Source organism: Diceros bicornis, chromosome 22, assembly GCF_020826845.1.
Source record: "Diceros bicornis minor isolate mBicDic1 chromosome 22, mDicBic1.mat.cur, whole genome shotgun sequence".
NCBI lineage: Eukaryota > Metazoa > Chordata > Mammalia > Perissodactyla > Rhinocerotidae > Diceros > Diceros bicornis.
The window spans coordinates 3,452,746-3,472,402 of NC_080761.1; the positions used below are offsets into that span (position 1 = coordinate 3,452,746).

At 36.6% G+C, this 19,657-nt stretch overlaps 1 protein-coding gene across 9 annotated transcripts in view; it reads left to right on the forward strand.

Moving 5' to 3' along the window:
* The window catches only part of ZNF782 (zinc finger protein 782), a 44,603-nt gene extending 25,824 nt beyond the window's left edge, over positions 1–18,779 (forward strand). For all 9 annotated transcript variants that reach the window (XM_058565406.1, XM_058565407.1, XM_058565408.1 and 6 more), the window contains 2 exons: positions 12,157–12,252; positions 13,229–18,779. In XM_058565406.1, the coding sequence (XP_058421389.1) occupies positions 12,157–12,252; positions 13,229–15,093 (1,961 nt within the window). In that variant the 3' untranslated portion in view covers positions 15,094–18,779. The remainder of the gene's footprint in view (positions 1–12,156; positions 12,253–13,228) is intronic.
* The last annotated feature ends 878 nt before the right edge of the window (positions 18,780–19,657 follow it).

A 19,657-nucleotide genomic window follows, 5' to 3' on the forward strand; every position in this document is an offset into this window, starting at 1 on the left:
TTGATGAGTTTTTACATACAACACCAAAAGATGATTCATGAAAGAAAAAATTGATACATTAGACTTCATTAAAATTAAAAACTTCTGCTCTAGAAAGACACTGTTAAAAGAATGAAAACAGAAGCCAAAGACTGGGAGAAAATAATTTGCTAATCAAATACTTCATAAAGGACTTGTACTCAGAATATACAAAGAACTCTTAAAACTCAACAGTAAGAGAGAGTGATGTCCACAAAATGGTGGACTAGGAAACTCCAAGCTCTCATTCCCCACAGAAGCATCAAAAAAAAAAACAAAAAACAAAAACAAAAACTGTCTGAATCAACTTTGTGAGACCTCTGGGAAACAAAGGTTTACAGCAAACAAACAAACAATAAAAAAAAAGCCATCTTCAAAATGGTAGGAAAGTTTTGTATTGTTTTTACTCACCCCTACCCCTTGCCCTCCCCAGCACAGTGGTGGTCTTGGTCCTGAGCAGGCAACAACCCACTTCCTAGGTCCTCCCTCGAACCACAGGGAGCAGAACACACCTTACTTGGGAATTATTGTGTACGTCTGTCCTGACCTGTCAGGGGGATATCTGGAGGGCTGACTCAAGGTGCTCATCTGTTTCACATAATACAGAATGCAGACAGCAAAAGCAGCAAGGCTTGCTCTTAAAAGGCACAAAGCAGGGGCCGGCCCGGTGGTGCAAGTGGTTAAGTGCGCGTGCTGCAGTGCGGCAGCCCGGGGTTCGCCAGTTCAGATCTTGGGCGCGCGACGCACTGCTTGGCAAGCCATGCCGTGGCAGCGTCCCATATAAAGTGGAGGAAGATGGGCATGGATGTTAGCCCAGGGCCAGTCTTCCTCAGCAAAAAAAAAAGATTGGCAGATGTTAGCTCAGGGCCGATCTTCCTCACATACAAAAAAAAGGCACAAAGCAGACTACAAGTCCACAGTGCCTGGGGCAACAGATTATGAGTGGAGATATACAATAGACTCTCCTAGACCCAGAGGAGAAGCTGGGGGAAGACTCTTTTGAAAATTAGGACATTCAAAAGCAGCTGGGAACGTGGGGAAATTTTGAAAGCCACGCACATGCCTAGGGAAGATGCATACTCAGAAAAGACCAGAGACTTAAGCTTTCTCCTTGGGCTGATTCCTAGGCTCAGAGCAAACTTAGATAAGTGGTAAGGGAATGCCCCAGAATAGAACCAGTTTGCAAAGACTGAAGAGGTAGTTTTCTCTTTTTTGTATTGTTTTGTTTTGGGGTTTTTGTTTTAGCTCCTGAAATTCAAGGAAATCTATGTCACAACATTAGCTGAGTATGAACTAAAGGAACAGAGACTTCAGTGATCCCACACTATGAGCAAATGACTTTGCAAAAATAGTTTGGAGAAGTCACAAAACAAATGGAATACTATAACCTCCAACAATTATAAAAAAAAACCTAGCAAACTCTGAGAAAGGGGAGAATCCGATTTCCAGTTACCACATTATTATAATCAAATGCCCAATTTTCAACAAAAAGTTACAAGGCATATAAAGAAACAGGAAAACATGGTTCATTGAAAGGAACAGAATACATTGACAGAAACTCCCTGAGAAAGCTCTGACATTAGATTTACTGGACAGACACTTTAAAATAACTGTCATAAATATGATCCAAGAGCTAAGAGAAAACATGGGAAAAGAACTAAAGGACATCTGGAAAACAATATATGAATAAAATAAGAATACCAACAAAGAGATGGAAATAATAAAAAGGAACCAAACAGAAATTCTGCAGTTGAAAAGTACAATATCTGAAATGAAAAATTCACTAGAGGGCTTCAACAGCAGTTATCAGCAGGCAGAACAAAGAAAGCGTGAACTTGAGTATAGGACAGTTGAAATTACCGAATCTGAGGAGCACAAAGGGAAAAGAATGAAAAAAAGTGAACAGAGACTAAGCGACTTGTGGGATACTGTTAAGAGGAACAATAAACACATAATGGGAGTCACAAAAGAAGAGAGAGAGAGGAGCAGAAAGTTATTTGAGGAAATAACGGCTAAAAACATTCCAAATTTTATGAAAGACATGAATCTACAAATCCAACAAGCTCAACGAACTCCAGGTAGGATAAGCTCAAAGAGACCCAAACTAAGGCACATAAATCTGTCAAAAGACAAATAGAGAAACTTGAAAGCAATGAGAGAAGTGACATCACATACAAGGGATCATCAATACAATTATTAGCCAATTTCTCCCCAGAAACTTTGGAGACCAGAAGGCAATGGGATGATGTATGTAAAGTGCTAAAAGAAATAAACTCTCAAGTGAGAACTCTATATCCATAAAACTGTCCTTCAAAATTGAGAGAGAAATTAAAACATTCCCAGGTAAACAAAATCTGAGGGCATTCATTACTACTGGAGCTGCCTTATAAGAAATGTTAAAAGGAATCCTTCAGGTTTAAATGAAAGGATACCAGCTAGTAACTTAAAGCCATATGAAGATTTAAAGATCTCCAGTAAAAGCAAATACATGGACAAATATATAAGCCATTATTTTAATGATTAATACATAATTATTATTTTAATTTTGGTTTATAGCTCCACTTTTTACTTTCTGCAAAATTTAATAGACAAATGTGTAAAAATAATTACAAATCTTATGTTAATGGACTCACAGTGTATACAGATGTAATTTGTAACATCAGTAACATAAAAGTAGGCGATGGAGCTGTATAGTTTTTTTATGGGTTGAAGTTATTGATTTAAATTAGGTTGTTATAACTTTATGATGTTATGTGTAATTTCCATGATCACTACAAAGAAAATATCTATAGAATATACACAAACAGAAATGAGAAGGAAATCAAAATGTATCCATACAAAAAAAAAATCAACTAATGGTAGCATTAATGAAGGAAATGAGGGCAAAGAAACTATAATACATACAGAAAACCAATAGCAAAATGGCTGAATTAGATCATTCCTTGACAGTAGTTGCTTTAAATATAAATGGATTAAATTCTAACAAAAGGCAGAGATTGGCAGAATGAATTTTTTAAAAATCCAACTCTATGCTTTCTACAAGAGAATTTAGGTCTAAAGACACAAATAGGTTGAAAGTGAAAGATAGGAAAAGATATTCTATGCTTAACCAAAAGGGAGTAGGGATATCAAACAAAATAGGCTTTAAGTCAGAAACTGTTACAGGAGACAAAAAAGGACATTATATATTGTAAAAAGGGTCCATTTACCAAGAAGACAGAACAATGGTAAATATATGTGTACCATATATCAGAGCCCCAAATTATATGAAGCAAACATTAACAGAATTGAAGGGAGAAATAGTTCTACAATAATAAACACTTCAGTGCCCCACTTTGAATTATGGATTGAACACCAGACAAATAAAGAAAATAAAGGACTTGAACAACACCATAAACCAATTGAACCTAACAGACATACAGAAGACTCCACCTGGGGGCCAGCCCCATGGCATAGTGGTTAAGTTCGTGTGCTCCACTTCAGTGGCCTGGGGTTCACAGGTTCGGATCCCAGGCGCAGACCTATGCACTGCTCATCAAGCCATGCTGTGGCAGCATCCCATATACAAAATAGGGGAAGACTGGCACAGATGTTAGCTCAGGGACAATCTTCCTCACAAAAAAGAAGACTCCTCCCAACTACAGCAGAATACACGTTTCTCTCATGTGCATGTGGATCATTCTCCAGATTAGACCAAAAACAAGTCTTAATACATTTTAAAAAATTGAAATTATATGTAGTATCTTTTCAGACCACAATTAGTGAAACTAAGGAATCAGTAACAGAAAGGAAGTGAAATGTGACAAATATATGGAAAATAAACATCACATTCTTAACCAGTGAGTCAGAGAAGAAATCACAAGGGAAACTAGAAAATATTTCAAGAGAATAAAAATGAAAACAACATACCAAAACTTACAGGATGTCATGAAAGTAACACTATAATGGAAAATTATAGCTATAAACACATACATTAAATAAGAAGACAGATCTCAAATCAATAACCTAACTTTACACCTTAACAAACTAGAGAAAGAAGAGCAAATGAAATCTAAAGCTAGCAGAAGGAGAAAATAGAAATTAGAAAAGAGATAAGGAATAAAAAAGCAATAGAGAAAATCAACGAAACTGAAAGTTGATTATTTGAAAAGATCAACAAAATTCACAAACCTTAGCTAGATTAAATAAGAAAAAAAGAGAGAAGTCTCAAATTACTAAAATCAGAAATGAAAGGAGAGTACTACCAATTCTATAGAAATAAAAATAATTATAAGAGAATATTAGCAATAGTATGTCAACAAATTGGACAATCTAGATGAAATGGACAAATTCCTAGAAACATAATCTTCTAAAACTAAATCATAAAAAAATAGGAGATCTAAATTAATGTATAAGTAGTTTCTAGTACCATTCTCCAATAAAAGGAACCAAAATTCCATGGAGACATGGCTGATTCTAGGGCTGGGGCATGGAACATACAAGTTGGATGTGGAGAACATAAGGAAATGCTCAAAAAACCAGAAAGATAAGGGCATGTCAAAGAACAAAGGAGCCAAACTGAAAGAGCTTCCAATAGCCAAAGCTGCAACAATTTGAGCAATAAAATAACATAGTGTTGGTTTATAACCCAAAGTATAAAATGCCTATGAGCCCATACTGATGTGAATGAGTGAATAAGTAAATAAATAAATGAGAGAGAAGAGAAAAATCTCTGATACAGAAGAATTCCTAATAATTTATGTACTTACTCTACCTTCAAGGAGGTGGAGCATAATTCCCCACCCCTTTAGTGGGCTGTGCCTAGTGACTTCCTTCTAAAGAGTACAATATGCACGGGGGAAAAAAGTAACTTTACAGTGGAGAACCCTGGCATATACTACCTCAGCCAGGTGATCCAGGTTATCATCAGTAATAAGTCATGTTGGTAGCATACCCTTGATGAGATGGGATAAGAACAGCAGTCACTTTACCTCTGTGGTCTTGCTCCCAAAAATATAAACCCTATTTTTAACTTGGAGAAAACATCAGACAAACCCAAACTGAAGGATTTTTTGCAATGTCCTCTAAACTGTCAAGATGATCAAAAACAAGGCAAGTCACTTACAATCTAGAGGAGCCTAAGGAGACATGACAACTAAATGTAATGTGATATCCTAGATGGAATCGTGGAACAGGAAAAAGAGATTAGGGGGAAAAAAGGAAATCTGAATAAAGTATGGATTTTATTTAATAATGTATCAATATTATATTATTCGTTATGGTAAATCTGCTAGTAATATAAGATGTTAACAGTAGGGTAAATTGGGTGCAGGGTATACAAGAATTTTCCTTTCTTTCTTTGCAAATTTTCTATGAATTTAAAGTTATTGTAGAATAAAGTTTATTAAAAAAAAATTTAATGCATATGCATAGCAGCAGAATGGAAAGGACAGAGGAAGAAAAATCACTGAACTTTATGACAGAACAATAGAAATGGTTCAGTCATTACAGAGAAGAAAAGAGATTGAATAAAAATGAACAGAGCCTTAGGGAGTATGGATCTACAACAAAACCTCTAACGTTTGTGTCTTCGGAGTCTGAGGAGGGAGGGCATACAGATTCAAGAAGCTGGGCAATCTCCACACAGGATAAAACCAAAGGAATCCAAGCCAAGAACTCCATGACTTTCAAACTTATGAAAACTAAAGACAAAGAAAAAAATCTTAAAGGCAACAAGAGAAAAATACCTTATAAGGGAAAAACAATTTGAATGTATTTATGAAATGAATTTATTGTAGACAGCATATAATTGGGTCTTTTTTTTAATCCATGAGTCAGTGTTCTGTAAATGGGAATTAGGTCACGTTGGTTAATAGTATTGTTGGTCTTCTATATCCTTAGTTATTTTTCATCTACTCGTTCTATCAGTTATTGCGAAAAATACAGTTACTGTCCAGCTATAATTGTGGATTTGGTTATTTCAGTTTTATCCAGATTTATTTCATATATTTTGAAGTAGTGTTATAAGGTAAAAAAACATTTAGGATTGTTTTGTCCTCTTGATGAGTTATTCCCTTTATCATTGTGTAGCATTTCTCTTTATCCCAGATAATATTGCTTTCTTGTGACTTTTACTTTGACACTAATATAGTCACTCAGACTTTCTTTTTATTATGACTACATGGTATCTTTTTCTTTCCTTTTACTTATAACTTATCTGTGTCTTTATATTTAAAGTGGATTTCTTGTAGACATCATATATTTGAGTCTAGCTTTTATATTCAATATGTTAATCTCTGCCTTTTAATTGCAATGATTAGACCATTTATGTTTAATGTTATTATTGATATGGTTGGGTTTAAATGTACCATATGGCTGTTTGCTAACTATTTTTCCATTCTGTTTTTCCCTTTTTATTACTTTTGCTGCTTTCTTTGGATTAATTGTGTGTTTTTAATGATTCCATTACATCTATATTAGTGGTTTATTAGTTGTGCCTCTCTCCTGTGGTCATGTGGTTGTTTTAGCATTTATAATGTACATCTTTAACTTATCATAATCTATATTCAAATAATTTATTACTTCATATATATTACAAGAATCTTATAACAATTTCCCATTTTTTACCTTCCATCTCTTGTGGTATTGTTCACTTGTTGTTGTTTTAAAGATAATTTACCTTTCTTGAAAAAAGAGTTCTGAAAATGAGAAAAGTATTTTATTTTTATCCTCATGTTTCCAGGTCATGGCGCTCTTTATTTCTGTGTGCAGTTGTGCACTGCTTAATGACAGGGATCCATTCTGAGAAATGCTTCATTAGGCAATTTTGTCATTATGTGAGCGTCATAGAGTACACTTACACACACCTAGATGGTACAGCCTACTACACACCTAGGCTATATGGTAGAGCCTGTTGCTCCTAGGCTATAAACCTATACAGGATGTTACTGTACTGAAGACTGTAGGCAGTTGTAACACAATGGTAAGTATCTTTGTATTTAAATATATCTAAACATAGAAAAGGTACAGTAAAAATATGGTATAAAAGATAATAAATGGTACCCCTGTATAGGACACTTATATGAATGGAGCTTGCAGGACTGAAAGTTGTTCTGGGTGAGTCAGTGAGTGAACAGTGAGTGAATGTGAAGGCTAGGACATCACTGTACACTACTGTAGACTTTATAAACACTGTACACTTAGGCTACACTAAATTTATTTAAAAAATTTTTTCTTCAATAATACCCTTACTGTAACTTTTTTGCTTTATAAACGTTTTAATTTTTTTTAACTTCTTAACTCTCTTGTAATAACACTTTGCTTAAAACACAAACACATTATACAGCTGTACAAAAATATTTTCTTTATATCCTTATTCTATAAGCTTTTTTCTATTTTTAAATTTTTTTCTTATTTTTTAAACTTTTTTGTTAAAAACTAAGACACAAATACACACATTAGCCTAGGCCTACACAGGATCGGGATCATGAATATCACTGTCTTCCACCTCCACATCCTGTCCCACTGGAAGGTCTTCAGGGACAATAACCCACATGGAGCTGTCATCTCCTATGAAGAACGCCTTCTTCTGGGATACCTGCTGAAGGACCTGCCTGAGGCTCTTCTTGAGAAGGTGTCACTCTTTTCAGAAATATGTCCATGTTGGTTTACTTGGTTTCTTTTTTGTTTTTGTTTTTCATTATATATTTGCTTGTAAGCAGATAAAGCACCCATGAACATTCATTCCTCTCTATTAATGAAAACATTTCAGTGTTGGGTCCATGTTTTCAGGCTTTTTAAGGAGCTTGTTGAGGTCTGCAAAAGCTTCTGCTAAACTCATCACTGTGAATTTTCTTGGAGGTTCTTCTTTTTCTTCTTCTGCAGGGACCTTTTCTCTTGCCTCTTCTTCAGCTGTGCGTTCCTGTTCCAATTCCAACAGCTCCTCATTAGTCAGTTCCTCAGGAACCACCTCTGGGAGCTCCTCACTGTCATCCTCTTCCACACCCAGGTTAAAGTTGTTTGCCATCTCAACCACAGCCTTGTTGATTTTTGCAATTTCTTCATCCTTGGCAAATCTTTTCAAGTCGTGGACAAACCTCTTGAGTGTCTCCTGCCAGATGCCATTCATACACTCCTTGGTGAAATCACCCCAAGCCCAAGCAAGGTTCTGCAGTCATAGATATTGTCATCTTTCTAGAGTTGTATCAGTGTCTTCCTCAGTTGCAGCAATAGCCTGAGCAGAGGTCCTCCTCAGATAGTAGGCCTTAAAAGCTCCTCTAACTCCTTGATCCATTGATTAGATTAAAGAGGTGGTGTTTGGAGGGAGAAACACCCTTTGATATTGGGATGAAGATCACCAATAAAAGGAGGAGGTCTGGGAGCATTATCAACAATAAGCAAAATCTTGAAAGGTATGTTATTCTCCAAACAGTACTTCTCCATTTCGCTGGCATAGCAATTCAGGAGGGCATCTTGGAAGAGGAGCTGTGTCACGCATAACTTCTTATTGCTCCTGTAGTACACTGGCAGTGTGTGCTTACTGATATGCTTGAAGGCCCTGAGGTTCTCACTGTGCCATATCACAAAGGGTTCCAATTTGTAGCCTTTAACATCGCTTCCCAAGCAAGACTGTTATCCTGTCCTTAAAAGCCTTGAAACCTTGCGTTGACTTGGCCTTCTTAGGGGTGAAAGTCCTTTCAGGCATCCATTTCCAGAATAGGGATGTTTCATCCATATTGAATATTTGCTCTGGCAAGTAATTTTCCTTTACAATCAGCTTATCTAGAGTTTCCAAAAAATTCTTCCGCTGCCTTGTCATCAGCATTCACAGACTCACCACTCACTTTCACACTATGTAATGAATAATGATTCTTGAATTGGTTAAACCACCCAGAGCTAGCAGTAAATTCAGCGTTGTAGTTTGATCCAACCTTTTCCTTCAACATTGCAAACAAACTTTTTGCTTTGGCCGTGATCGTCATGGTGTTGAAAGGGATATGCTTCTGTGTCTGGCCTTCAATCCAGGTCATGAGAAGTTTCTCCACACCTGATATAGGCCTTTCTCGCATTTTTGTTAGTGTCATTCCTTTCCATGAAGCAGATCTTTTAACAGCTTCCATCACCTTGTTCTTCAGGATTGTAGCTATGGTGGAATTGGACATGCCTGACTGGCAAGCAGTAACCATCACTGATTTTCTACCTTAATAGTCCTTAATCACTTAATTTTGTTTCCAGGTCAATCGCTTGATGTAGCGTCTTAATGGCAACATTAGCAGTGGATTTTGTACCTTTAGGGGCCATGGTGAACAAAACAGTGTGAGATTAAATTAAGCACAAGAGAAAATGATGCAATCAAGAGACACGGTAAACATGAGATGTATGAGGCTGCTCCCAGTGTAACACGGCATACTGTTTTATGGTATTCCTTTTTTTATAAGTAGAAAGAGTATACTCTAAAATGACGATAAAATGAATAGTATAGTAAATACATATACTAGTAACATAGTCATTTATTATTATCAAGTATTATGTACTGTACATAATTGTATGTGCCATACTTTTATATGACTGGCAGTGCAGTAGGTTTGTTTACACCAGCATCACCACAAACACATGAGTAATGCATTGTGCTATGGCATTACAATGGCTATGACGTCACTAGGCTATAGGAATTTTTCAGCTCTGTTATAATCTTATGGGACCACCATCGTATATGCAGTCCATTGTTAGCCAAAACATCATTATGCAGCGCATGACTGTATAAATCCAGATTTCCCCCTGATAGCATTTTTCTTCTGTCTGAAGAATTTTTTCCGTAATACCTATCAGGTGGAGATAAATTCTTTCAGCTTTTGTTTGTCTGAAAATGTCTTTTATTTGCTAAGTATAGAATTCTAGGTTGATTTTGTTTTCTTTCAGTACTTTAAAATTGTCACTTCAGGGCTGGCCCCATGGCTTAGTGGTTAAGTGCTCACGCTCCACTGTTGGAGGCCAGGGTTCGGATCCCAGACATGCACCAACGCACCGCTTCTCTGGCCATGCTGAGGCCGCGTCCCACATACAGCAACTAGAAGGATGTGCAGCTATGACATACAACTATCTACTGGGGCTTTGGGGGAAAATAAATAAATAAAATTATAAAAAAAAATAAAATAAAATTGTCACTTCATTGTCTTCTGGCTTGTATAATTTCTGACAAGTAGCATTCATCCTTAGCTTTGTTCCCCTGTACATATTACATCTTTCTCTGTCTACTTAAGATTTTCTCATTATCAGTGGTTTTCAGCAATTTGATTTTAATGTATCTTGGTATGATTTTCTTCATGTTTCTTCTCCTTGGAATTTATTTAGCTTCTTGGATCTGAGAGTTTATACACTTCATCAAAATTTGAACATTTGCCCATTATTTCTTCAAATTTTTTTTATCTTTTTTCCTTCTAAAATGCTAATTATACATGTGTTAGACTATTTGATCTTATCGCACATGTCACAGATAATGCTGTTTATTATTTTCTAGTCTTTATTCATGGTGAGTGTCTTATTTCATAGTTTTCATTGCTATGCCTTAAAGTCATCAATCTGTCTTAGGTCATTTCTCCTTCTTTATGTGTTATCTATACTCTTTAATAATCCTATTCAGTGTTTTCTTATTTGTTGTTTGGTTGATTTGTTTTCTCATTTCAGGTATTTTTCATATTTAGAATTTCAGTTTGGAACTTCTTAAATAAATTTCCTTTTCATCACGTTAATGTTTTTCTTTCTCTTCTTGAACATGTGGCATATATTCACTGTTTTAATGGCCTTGATTATTAGCTTTATCATGTGTGTCATTTCTTACTCTGTTGCTACTGATTTTTGTCTTTGATGAGAGTTTTATATCCCTGCTTCTGTTCATAACTAGTAATTTTTATTGGGTGCTGGATGTTATGACTTTTATATTTTAGCTGCTAGTTTTGTTATATTATTTTAAATCTTTTGGGGCCTTTTCTGGGATGTACTTAAGTTATTTGGAATTAATTTAATCCTTTCAAGTATTGCTTTAAGCTTTGTTATGTTGGATTCAGAGCTCACTTTAGTCTGGGACTAATGAGGTTCCTCTTCTCAGAAATACATACCCTTCTGGTTATTCTAACCAATTGGCCGTGAATTAGGAGAGTTTTCTACCCTGGCTGGTGAGAACAGAAACCTCTTACCTCTGTGTGTGCTTTGGTGATTTTTCAGCCTACTCTTTTTCACTGGTCTTTTCTCTACACACTTGCACAAGTTAGTACTCAGGAGACCCTTCTGCAGATCTCCAAGACTCTGCATCAGTACAGCTCTTTCTTCTTTGGTATTTTATCCTAAAAATTCTAGTTGCCATGGCTACCTTAAAATCCAATTCTGTCGCCTCAACTTAGTCAGCCAGGCTCTGTTTTGGTGCTCTCTTTTTGTGCTGTGGGTCGGAAACTCTCAGCAGTAAGTGGTGACATTCAAAGGGCTCACCTCATTTGTTTCCCTATTCTCAGGTGTCTCTGTCTGCACTGCCTGTTGTCTAAAGTCTAAAAAACCATTTCATATAGTTTGTATGGTTTTTTAGATGTCTGATATGGAGGGGGAAATCAGTTCCTTTTACTCCATTATGGCCAGATTTGGAAGTCCTTATGAAATCGCTTATTTGAAACACAATGACCATGTTAGAATTTAATGTTATTTAGGCTTGTGATTCAGGAGTTTAAGGAGACTGATTCTTTAAAGTATAAGAAAATGTTTTTTGGGGGCTGGCCTGGTGGCATAGCACTTAAGTTCACCCTTTCCACTTTGGTGGCCTGGGGTTCACCAGTTCGGATCCTGGGCTAGGACCTACTCTCTGCTCATCAAGCCATGGTGAGGCATCCCACATAGGAAACTACAAGTCTACAACTATGATATACAACTATGTACTGGGGCTTTGGGGAGAAAAAAAACAGAAAAGGAGGAAGATTGGCAACAGATGTTAGCACAGGGCCAATCTTCCTCAAAACAAAAAACAAAAACAAAAATGTTTTTCCTTGTCACTTCCTCCCAAAAAAGTTCTGGTAAGCACCCTCAATGTGCTGCTTCTGAAGCTGTATCTTCCTATACATTGAGAAACAGTAAAACTTATGCAGTTAACTCAAGTGCTAAATTATTTCCCATTTATAGGGTACTGCTTTACAAAACCAGAACTAATCTTCACACTGGAACAAGAAGAAGATCCATGGTTATTAAAGAAAGAATTTCTAAGCCAAAAGTCCCCAGGTGAGTTTTTGAATACTGGCAGAAGGCATCCAAGAAAATTAGATCCAAAGTGATTGGCTAGAAGTGAGCAATTTGAAATGTTTTTCAGCACTCTCCTTTTAGAGGCCTTTACATTTGAATTTTAGAAATAATAGTAAAATGTAGAATTGGGAAAGCTAACAAAAGGAATAAATTGTAAGCATGTTGATATTCTCATCTTTAAAAGATGGGAGCTTAGTTTACCATTTGAAGATGAAAAATTAAGTAATGGATGTATACCTAACAGTAAAAAAATAAAAACTAAGAAAGGTTAATAAAGCAGATAAATCCACTGAAAGCCCTTCTCCATTGATTTTTGTTATCTACTTAGTGCCGTAATCCTTGTTGAATTCATCCCATTCTCTACATTTTCTCTTCCCAGGATCCAACTCTTCTTAAATATATCCTCTATTCTCAATTATTCCTTTCCTTTGTATCTTCTTCTTTAACCAATTTTGAAAATTGTACTTTAAGATGCCAAATATGTATATATTCATTTCTAGTTTCCTCTTTTCCACTACAAAAAGGTTTTTTAACAACACAAAAGAGAGAATACACACTTGGAAATTACTTTATTGTTGGGGAACTGAGCCAAAAACCAAGGAGTCAAATACATAATAGGGCACATGTCTATAAGTCCCATTCCATACGAAGCGCGTTAAATATCATAAAGTATTTTGGGACCGGCCTGGTGGCGCAAGCGGTTAAGTGCGCGCACTCCGCTGCGGCGGCCCGGGGTTCACCGGTTCGGATCCCAGGCACGCGCCGATGCACTGCTTGGCAAGCCATGCTGTGGCAGTGTCCCATATAAAGTGGAGGAAGATGGGCACAGATGTTAGCCCAGGGCTAGTCTTCCTCAGCAAAAAAAGAAGAGGATTGGCAGATGTTAGCACAGGGCTGATCTTCCTCACACACACAAAAAAAAATCATAAAATATTTTTAATTTTCTCATTTTTAGAAGAATCCCAACCTGTGGAACTCTCAGAGAGGAGCCTAGAAAACCAAGGCAAACGTTTGTGGCAAGTTTTATTTACCAACCAATCATTGACTACAGAGCAAGGAATTTCAAGAAAACCATGTAATCTGGACATAAACGTTTTTCCTGCAATAACAATGCCCTGTAAATTTGACACTACAGGGCCTACTTACTTGCGTCTCAGCTCTTTGGCCCCACACTGTCAATATTCAAGAAAGAAGGCTCATGAGCTTAATGTATGTGAGAAATGGCTCCTCAGTATTAAGGATGACGGAACTAATACTGGAGAGAAATCTTTTGTTTATAGTAAAAATGTGAAAGCCTTTGGTCATAAAGAGGAAGTTATTCGGCATCAGACAATTCAGACTGTGGGGCAAGCTTCTGAATATAATGAATGTGAAAAAGCTTTCCTTGAAAAGACTGCCCTTTTTACATCTAAGAGTACCCACTCAAAAGTGAAATATTATAAATTTGGGGAAAACCGTTGTGATAAATCAACCTTTATAGTCTGTCATAACAGTCATTCAGAGGAGAAGAGTCACTGTGAATTTAATGAATATGAATGCACTGAAAACAGAAATAATTTCAGTAGGATCACTCAAAGAGCTGACAAAGAAGGGAAATCTTGCAGCCAAAAATCACACAGTAGAGAACATCAGAAAATTCATACAGCGGTGAAAACTTTTGAATATGGAAGAAATTTCAGCTATAATTCAGCCCTCCCAGTGCATCAGAGAACTCATAGAACAAATAAATCCTCTGATCTTGACACATGTACAGAGACATTGGGTTACCAGTCAACTTTTAATATACATCAGAGAACTCACATAATGATGAAATCCTATGAGTGTAATGAATGTGGAAAATCCTGCTCTATGAATTCACACCTGATTCAGCCTCAGAAAAGTCACACAGGAGAGAAACCCTATGAATGTCATGAATGTGGGAAGGCTTTCACTGAGAAGTCACGCCTAAGAAAACATCAGAGAACTCACACAGGAGAGAAACCCTATAAATGTGATGGATGTGAGAAAGCTTTCAGTGCAAAGTCAGGCCTAAGAATACATCAGAGAACTCACACAGGGGAGAAACCCTTTGAATGTAATGAATGTGGGAAATCTTTCAACTATAAGTCAATCCTCATAGTACATCAGAGAACTCACACAGGGGAGAAACCCTTTGAATGTAATGAATGTGGGAAATCTTTCAGCCACATGTCAGGCCTAAGGAATCATCGGAGAACTCACACAGGAGAAAGACCATATAAATGTGATATATGTGGGAAGGCTTTCAAACTGAAGTCAGGTCTAAGAAAACATCATCGAACTCACACAGGGGAGAAGCCCTATAAATGTAATCAATGTGGGAAAGCTTTCGGTCAGAAATCACAACTCAGAGGACATCATAGAATTCACACAGGGGAGAAACCCTATAAATGTAATCATTGTGGGGAGGCTTTCAGCCAGAAATCAAACCTCAGAGTACATCAGAGAACTCACACTGGGGAGAAACCCTATCAATGTGATGAGTGTGGAAAAACTTTCAGGCAGAAATCAAATCTCAGAGGACATCAGAGAATTCACACAGGGGAGAAACCCTATGAGTGTAATGAATGTGGAAAAGCTTTCAGTGAGAAGTCAGTCCTAAGAAAACATCAAAGAACTCACACAGGAGAGAAACCCTATAATTGTAATCACTGTGGAGAAGCTTTCAGCCAGAAGTCAAACCTCAGAGTACATCAGAGAACTCACACAGGGGAGAAACCCTATAAATGTGATAAATGTGGGAAAACTTTCAGCCAGAAATCAAGCCTTAGAGAACATCAGAAAGCCCACATAGGGAATTAAAGATGTGAATGTAAAGAATAAGGAAAAACTCTAAGCTAGAAATCAAACCTTGGAGGCCGGCCCCATGGCATAGTAGTTAAGTGTGTGTCCTCTGCTGCTGGCGGTCCAGATTCGGATCCCGGGCGCGCACCAATGCACTACTTGTCAGGCCATGCTGTGGCGGCATCCTATATAAAGTGGAGGAAGATGGGCACAGATGTTAGCCCAGGGCCAGTCTTCCTCAGCAAAAAGAGGAGGATTGGCAATGGATGTTAGCTCAGGGCTGATCTTCCTCACAAAACAAAAAAGAAAAAAAAGAAATCAAACCTCACAATACAAAAGAGAATACGTAGGAGAGAAACCCTTATGAATATAAAGAACACTTGGAAGTTCCTCTGCAAGATACCAACCTTCACTAAACATCAGAGAACTTGCACAGGAGAGAAATTCTTGAAATATATTTTACATGGGTAGCCTTTCATCCAGAGTGCAGTCCTCATTGTGGATCAGACAACTCACCCAGCAAAGAAATTCTATAAAGATAATGAATATGAGAAATACTCTGTGCCCTTAATCTCCAGAAAACTCACACCACAGAAAAGCTCTGGGAATGTAATAAAAATGTGAAAACTTTGTACCAGCAATCAAAACTCATTCATCATCAGAGAAATCACACAGTGAAAAAACAGATTGTAATAAGTGTATGATAACTTTCAGCCAAAAACCAGCTTTCTCAGTACAGCAGAAAATACACAGAGGGTAGAGACCTCATTAAGTATATCAACACAGACAAGAAATGAGGTAATAGATGTGGGAATCCTTCTACTATAAGTCACCCCTCAATTTGACTTATACAGGGGTAATCCCCATATGTCATATAATGACCATTAATTGTTCCACCAATAACCATTTCCTCCTCTCTTTCATGCTAAACCTAGTCCAAATTTCTCAACCACTCTTGTCATTCAAATGGGGTCATATTAGTAATCTCTGGCTAGTGGGATGTGGGGGTCAATGACAAGTCTCATTAAATACATCCCTTAAATTCTCAATGTTTTCTTCTGTCCCTTATCAGAATGGAGTGGAGACTACCTCAGTGAAACCATGGGGTTCATGCACTGAAGATGGGAGAGTGCAAGATGCAAGGACACAGGGTCAAAGAGTGACTGTGGAATGGAGTTTTCTGCTCCGTATACACAGACTTTTTGCAGCAAGGAAATAAACTTGTTCTTTCCTGAGCATCTACAGGTTTGGGTATACTTAACACAAACATATACTTACCAGCCCTCAGTTAACAATGTGTATGAATATGATTTCTGTGGACATCTGAAGTCAGTGTATATCAGAAACATCACACAGGACAATCCCCTGACAACATCCTAAATGACCATAGTTTTTATCCGCAACTCTTCCTCATCAGTCAGGTAAATATCAGGGGAAGAAATCCAACATTTCAACATATGTAGGAAATCCTTTATCAAAAAATATCTCATTAAATATCTGATAATTGAGTTGTGAATGTGTGAAAGTTTTCAAGTCATCAAACTTGAATATCTCTCAGAGTGTTACAAGGGGAAAATCTATCAATTTGAGAAAGGCAAGTAATAGCCTTTACCTAGAAATTGTTATATCAAAACTGTTGTTTCATATGTATTAAAACATTTAATGAAATATAACAGTATTTATTCATGGACATTCACTAGAAGAAGAAGCTTTAAAAGAAGAAATAAATTGTGTAAATTGAACAGCATTGAATGTATGTATTTTCTGAGTTCTCTGTTGTTTATCTGTGTATATGTGCATGCCACTTAACACATATTTGTTTTATATGTGTATTGGAACTCAACATCATTGTGATAGAATTGTGTACCTCTTGCTTAGTAACTATTCTGACATCAGCTACATTTTGCCACATCTATATTAATAACAAATAAACCTTTTACAGGAAGTATCTGAAAATTCAGAATCCCATACTACATTTCCTTTCTCCTGCTGCCTTCTGACCTGTGCATGTAGGAAAAGCCATTGTTACTAAACTGTCTCCTTTCAAAGAAGCCAAACAATATTTTCTATGTACTTTTGTGTTGTCTCAGGGTCACCAGTACATTTAAAACATATACATTTAAGCATCTGTGCCCCCTCCACACAAATATGTATATTTATATATATACACACACACATACATATCTTCAGTGTTACTGATTCTTTCCTCAGCTGTGTCAGGTATACTGATGAGCCCTTTGAACTCATCACTGTGGTACTGTGTTTTTTATTTCTAGCATTTAAAGTTTATTATACTTTCCATTTCTCTGCTGAAATAACCTATCTGGTCTTGCGTGATGTCTAGCTTCTCCATTACAGTCATGTTATATGGCATTTGGCATTCTCTGTCTCAGTTAAGCAACTGCTTGGGCTCTTGTTTCTCCCTGCAGCCACCTAGCTTTCCAGACTTTGGGTTAGTTTTTTGCTGTGCTATCTCAGATGTCTGATGCATTCAAGAAAAGTTTTCAAGTCTGCCCAGCTGTTTTCTTGTTTTATGGATAGAGGCAGTGCTCTTTCCTGCTCTCTACTTATCTGAGCTATAACTGAAAATTGTCAGTTGATTTTTGACAAATGTTCCAGGGTAATTTGATGGGGAAAGGATGACTTTTCAAAAATGGTGATAAAATAACTGGATATTCACATATTTTAAATGCAACTTGATGTTTACACCATAATTTCATATTTCTTCAAAATAAATCATAGACCTAAACAAAAGAGCCAACAGTACAAAATTCGTTAGAAAACATAGAAGAAACTAATTGTACTTTGAGACACTGAGATTTTTTAAGATATAACACAAAAAAGCATGGAACATTAAAGCAAAAAAGATAAGTTGGAGTTTATTAAAATTTAAAGTGTCTGCTTTTCAGGATTTTGACAAAAAAATCACAGATTGGGAGAAATGGAATTATCTATTGAGAGAAATAGAATTATGGACAAAGATACAATTATCTGAGAAAGGCTTGCATCCACAATATGTAAAGAATGTTCATAATGCAATAATAATACAAACAACGCAGTTAAAATGGGCAAAACAGGAAAAGATTAAAACAGGCATTTCATAAAAGAAGATACATGTAGATGGTTACTAAGTACTAGAAAAGATGTCCAAAGCTTTAATCATCAAGGAAGTGCAAATTAAAACTATAATGTGATAGCATTACAAATCCATTTGATAGTTCCTTATAAAGGTAATGATACCTTACCTACAACCAACAATTTCAGTTCTAGGTATCTACCCCCAGAGAAACATAAAGAATTATACAAAAAGAATTTTTAAATAATTTTTTAAAGAATTGTACCAAAATTCATAATAGCCCCAAATTAGAAAGAACCAAAACGTCCATCAACAGATAAATGTATAAACAGTGATACTACCTTACAATGGAATACCACTCAGCAATAAAAAGAAAGGAACTATTAATGCATATAACAACATTGATAAATCTCAATAAGATTAGGCTGGGAAAAGAAGCCAGGCACAAGAAAGTAGTGCTGTGTGATTCCATTTATATGAAATTCTAGAAAAGACATCTAATCTGGAGAGAGAGGAAGCAGACCATTGTTTGCCTAAGAGTAGGGGTGAGGATTAACTGCATAGGAGAACAAGGGGATGTTTTAGTGTGATGGAATGTTCTATATCTAGATTGTGGTAGTGTTTACAAAGCTGTATAAATTTTCACAACTCATTAAAATGAGTTGTGAAAATGTACCAAAAATGTGTACAGTTTATTACACCTCAATACAGTTGATTTTAAAAATTATAAAAGTGAATATTGGATCCCCAGTGTATTATGAGACCCAGCATTTGCCAAGTGGCTTACTGACTTTACTCCGTGGGTATTTATTCCCTTCCTCCCACCCATGTGGCTGTGTGACCTTGGGGAAGTCAATTCTTTATGTTCCTTAGTTTCCTCATGTGTGAAATGTGCATGATGATGGTAATTACTTACAATCCTTTTGGGAGGCATTTTCTAGTTAATCTATGTCAGTACTTAATGCCTGGCACAGAGTAAATAAGCAGTAAATAATAGCTATCATCATTATTTTACTAGTATCATTAAAAATCAAAATAAAAGTCTGTGTTCCTTAAAAGAGCTTGAAGCAAGATTATAGTTCATAATAAAACAGAAGAATGAATTAGGCGTAAAGAAGACGCAGCCTTGATGTGATGGGTAGGTGGGAGTTCCTCACACTATGGTGGTATCAATTATGCTAACTCTCTACCCAATGACACAATTTCTGAAATTTTTGAAGCCTCAGGCCCTGTTACCTGGCTGATGTGACTTAGCCCAAAACATTTTCTAATTATCCAGTTCCCAGGAAATTGCTTTTCCACAAAGGCAGAAAAAGCACCCCTATGACTCTGACTCTCCTCCTCCCCCCCAGAGATTCTCTCTGATGGAAGCTTTTAGAAGCCAAAACTAAGCTGAAGTATTGTCACTTGGGTTCTCTGCTACAGTCCAGGGTAGCAGGTATACAAACCAGATGTATAAACATGCTAGAGAGAAGTCACACTTCAGGATAGTACTGACAACATACA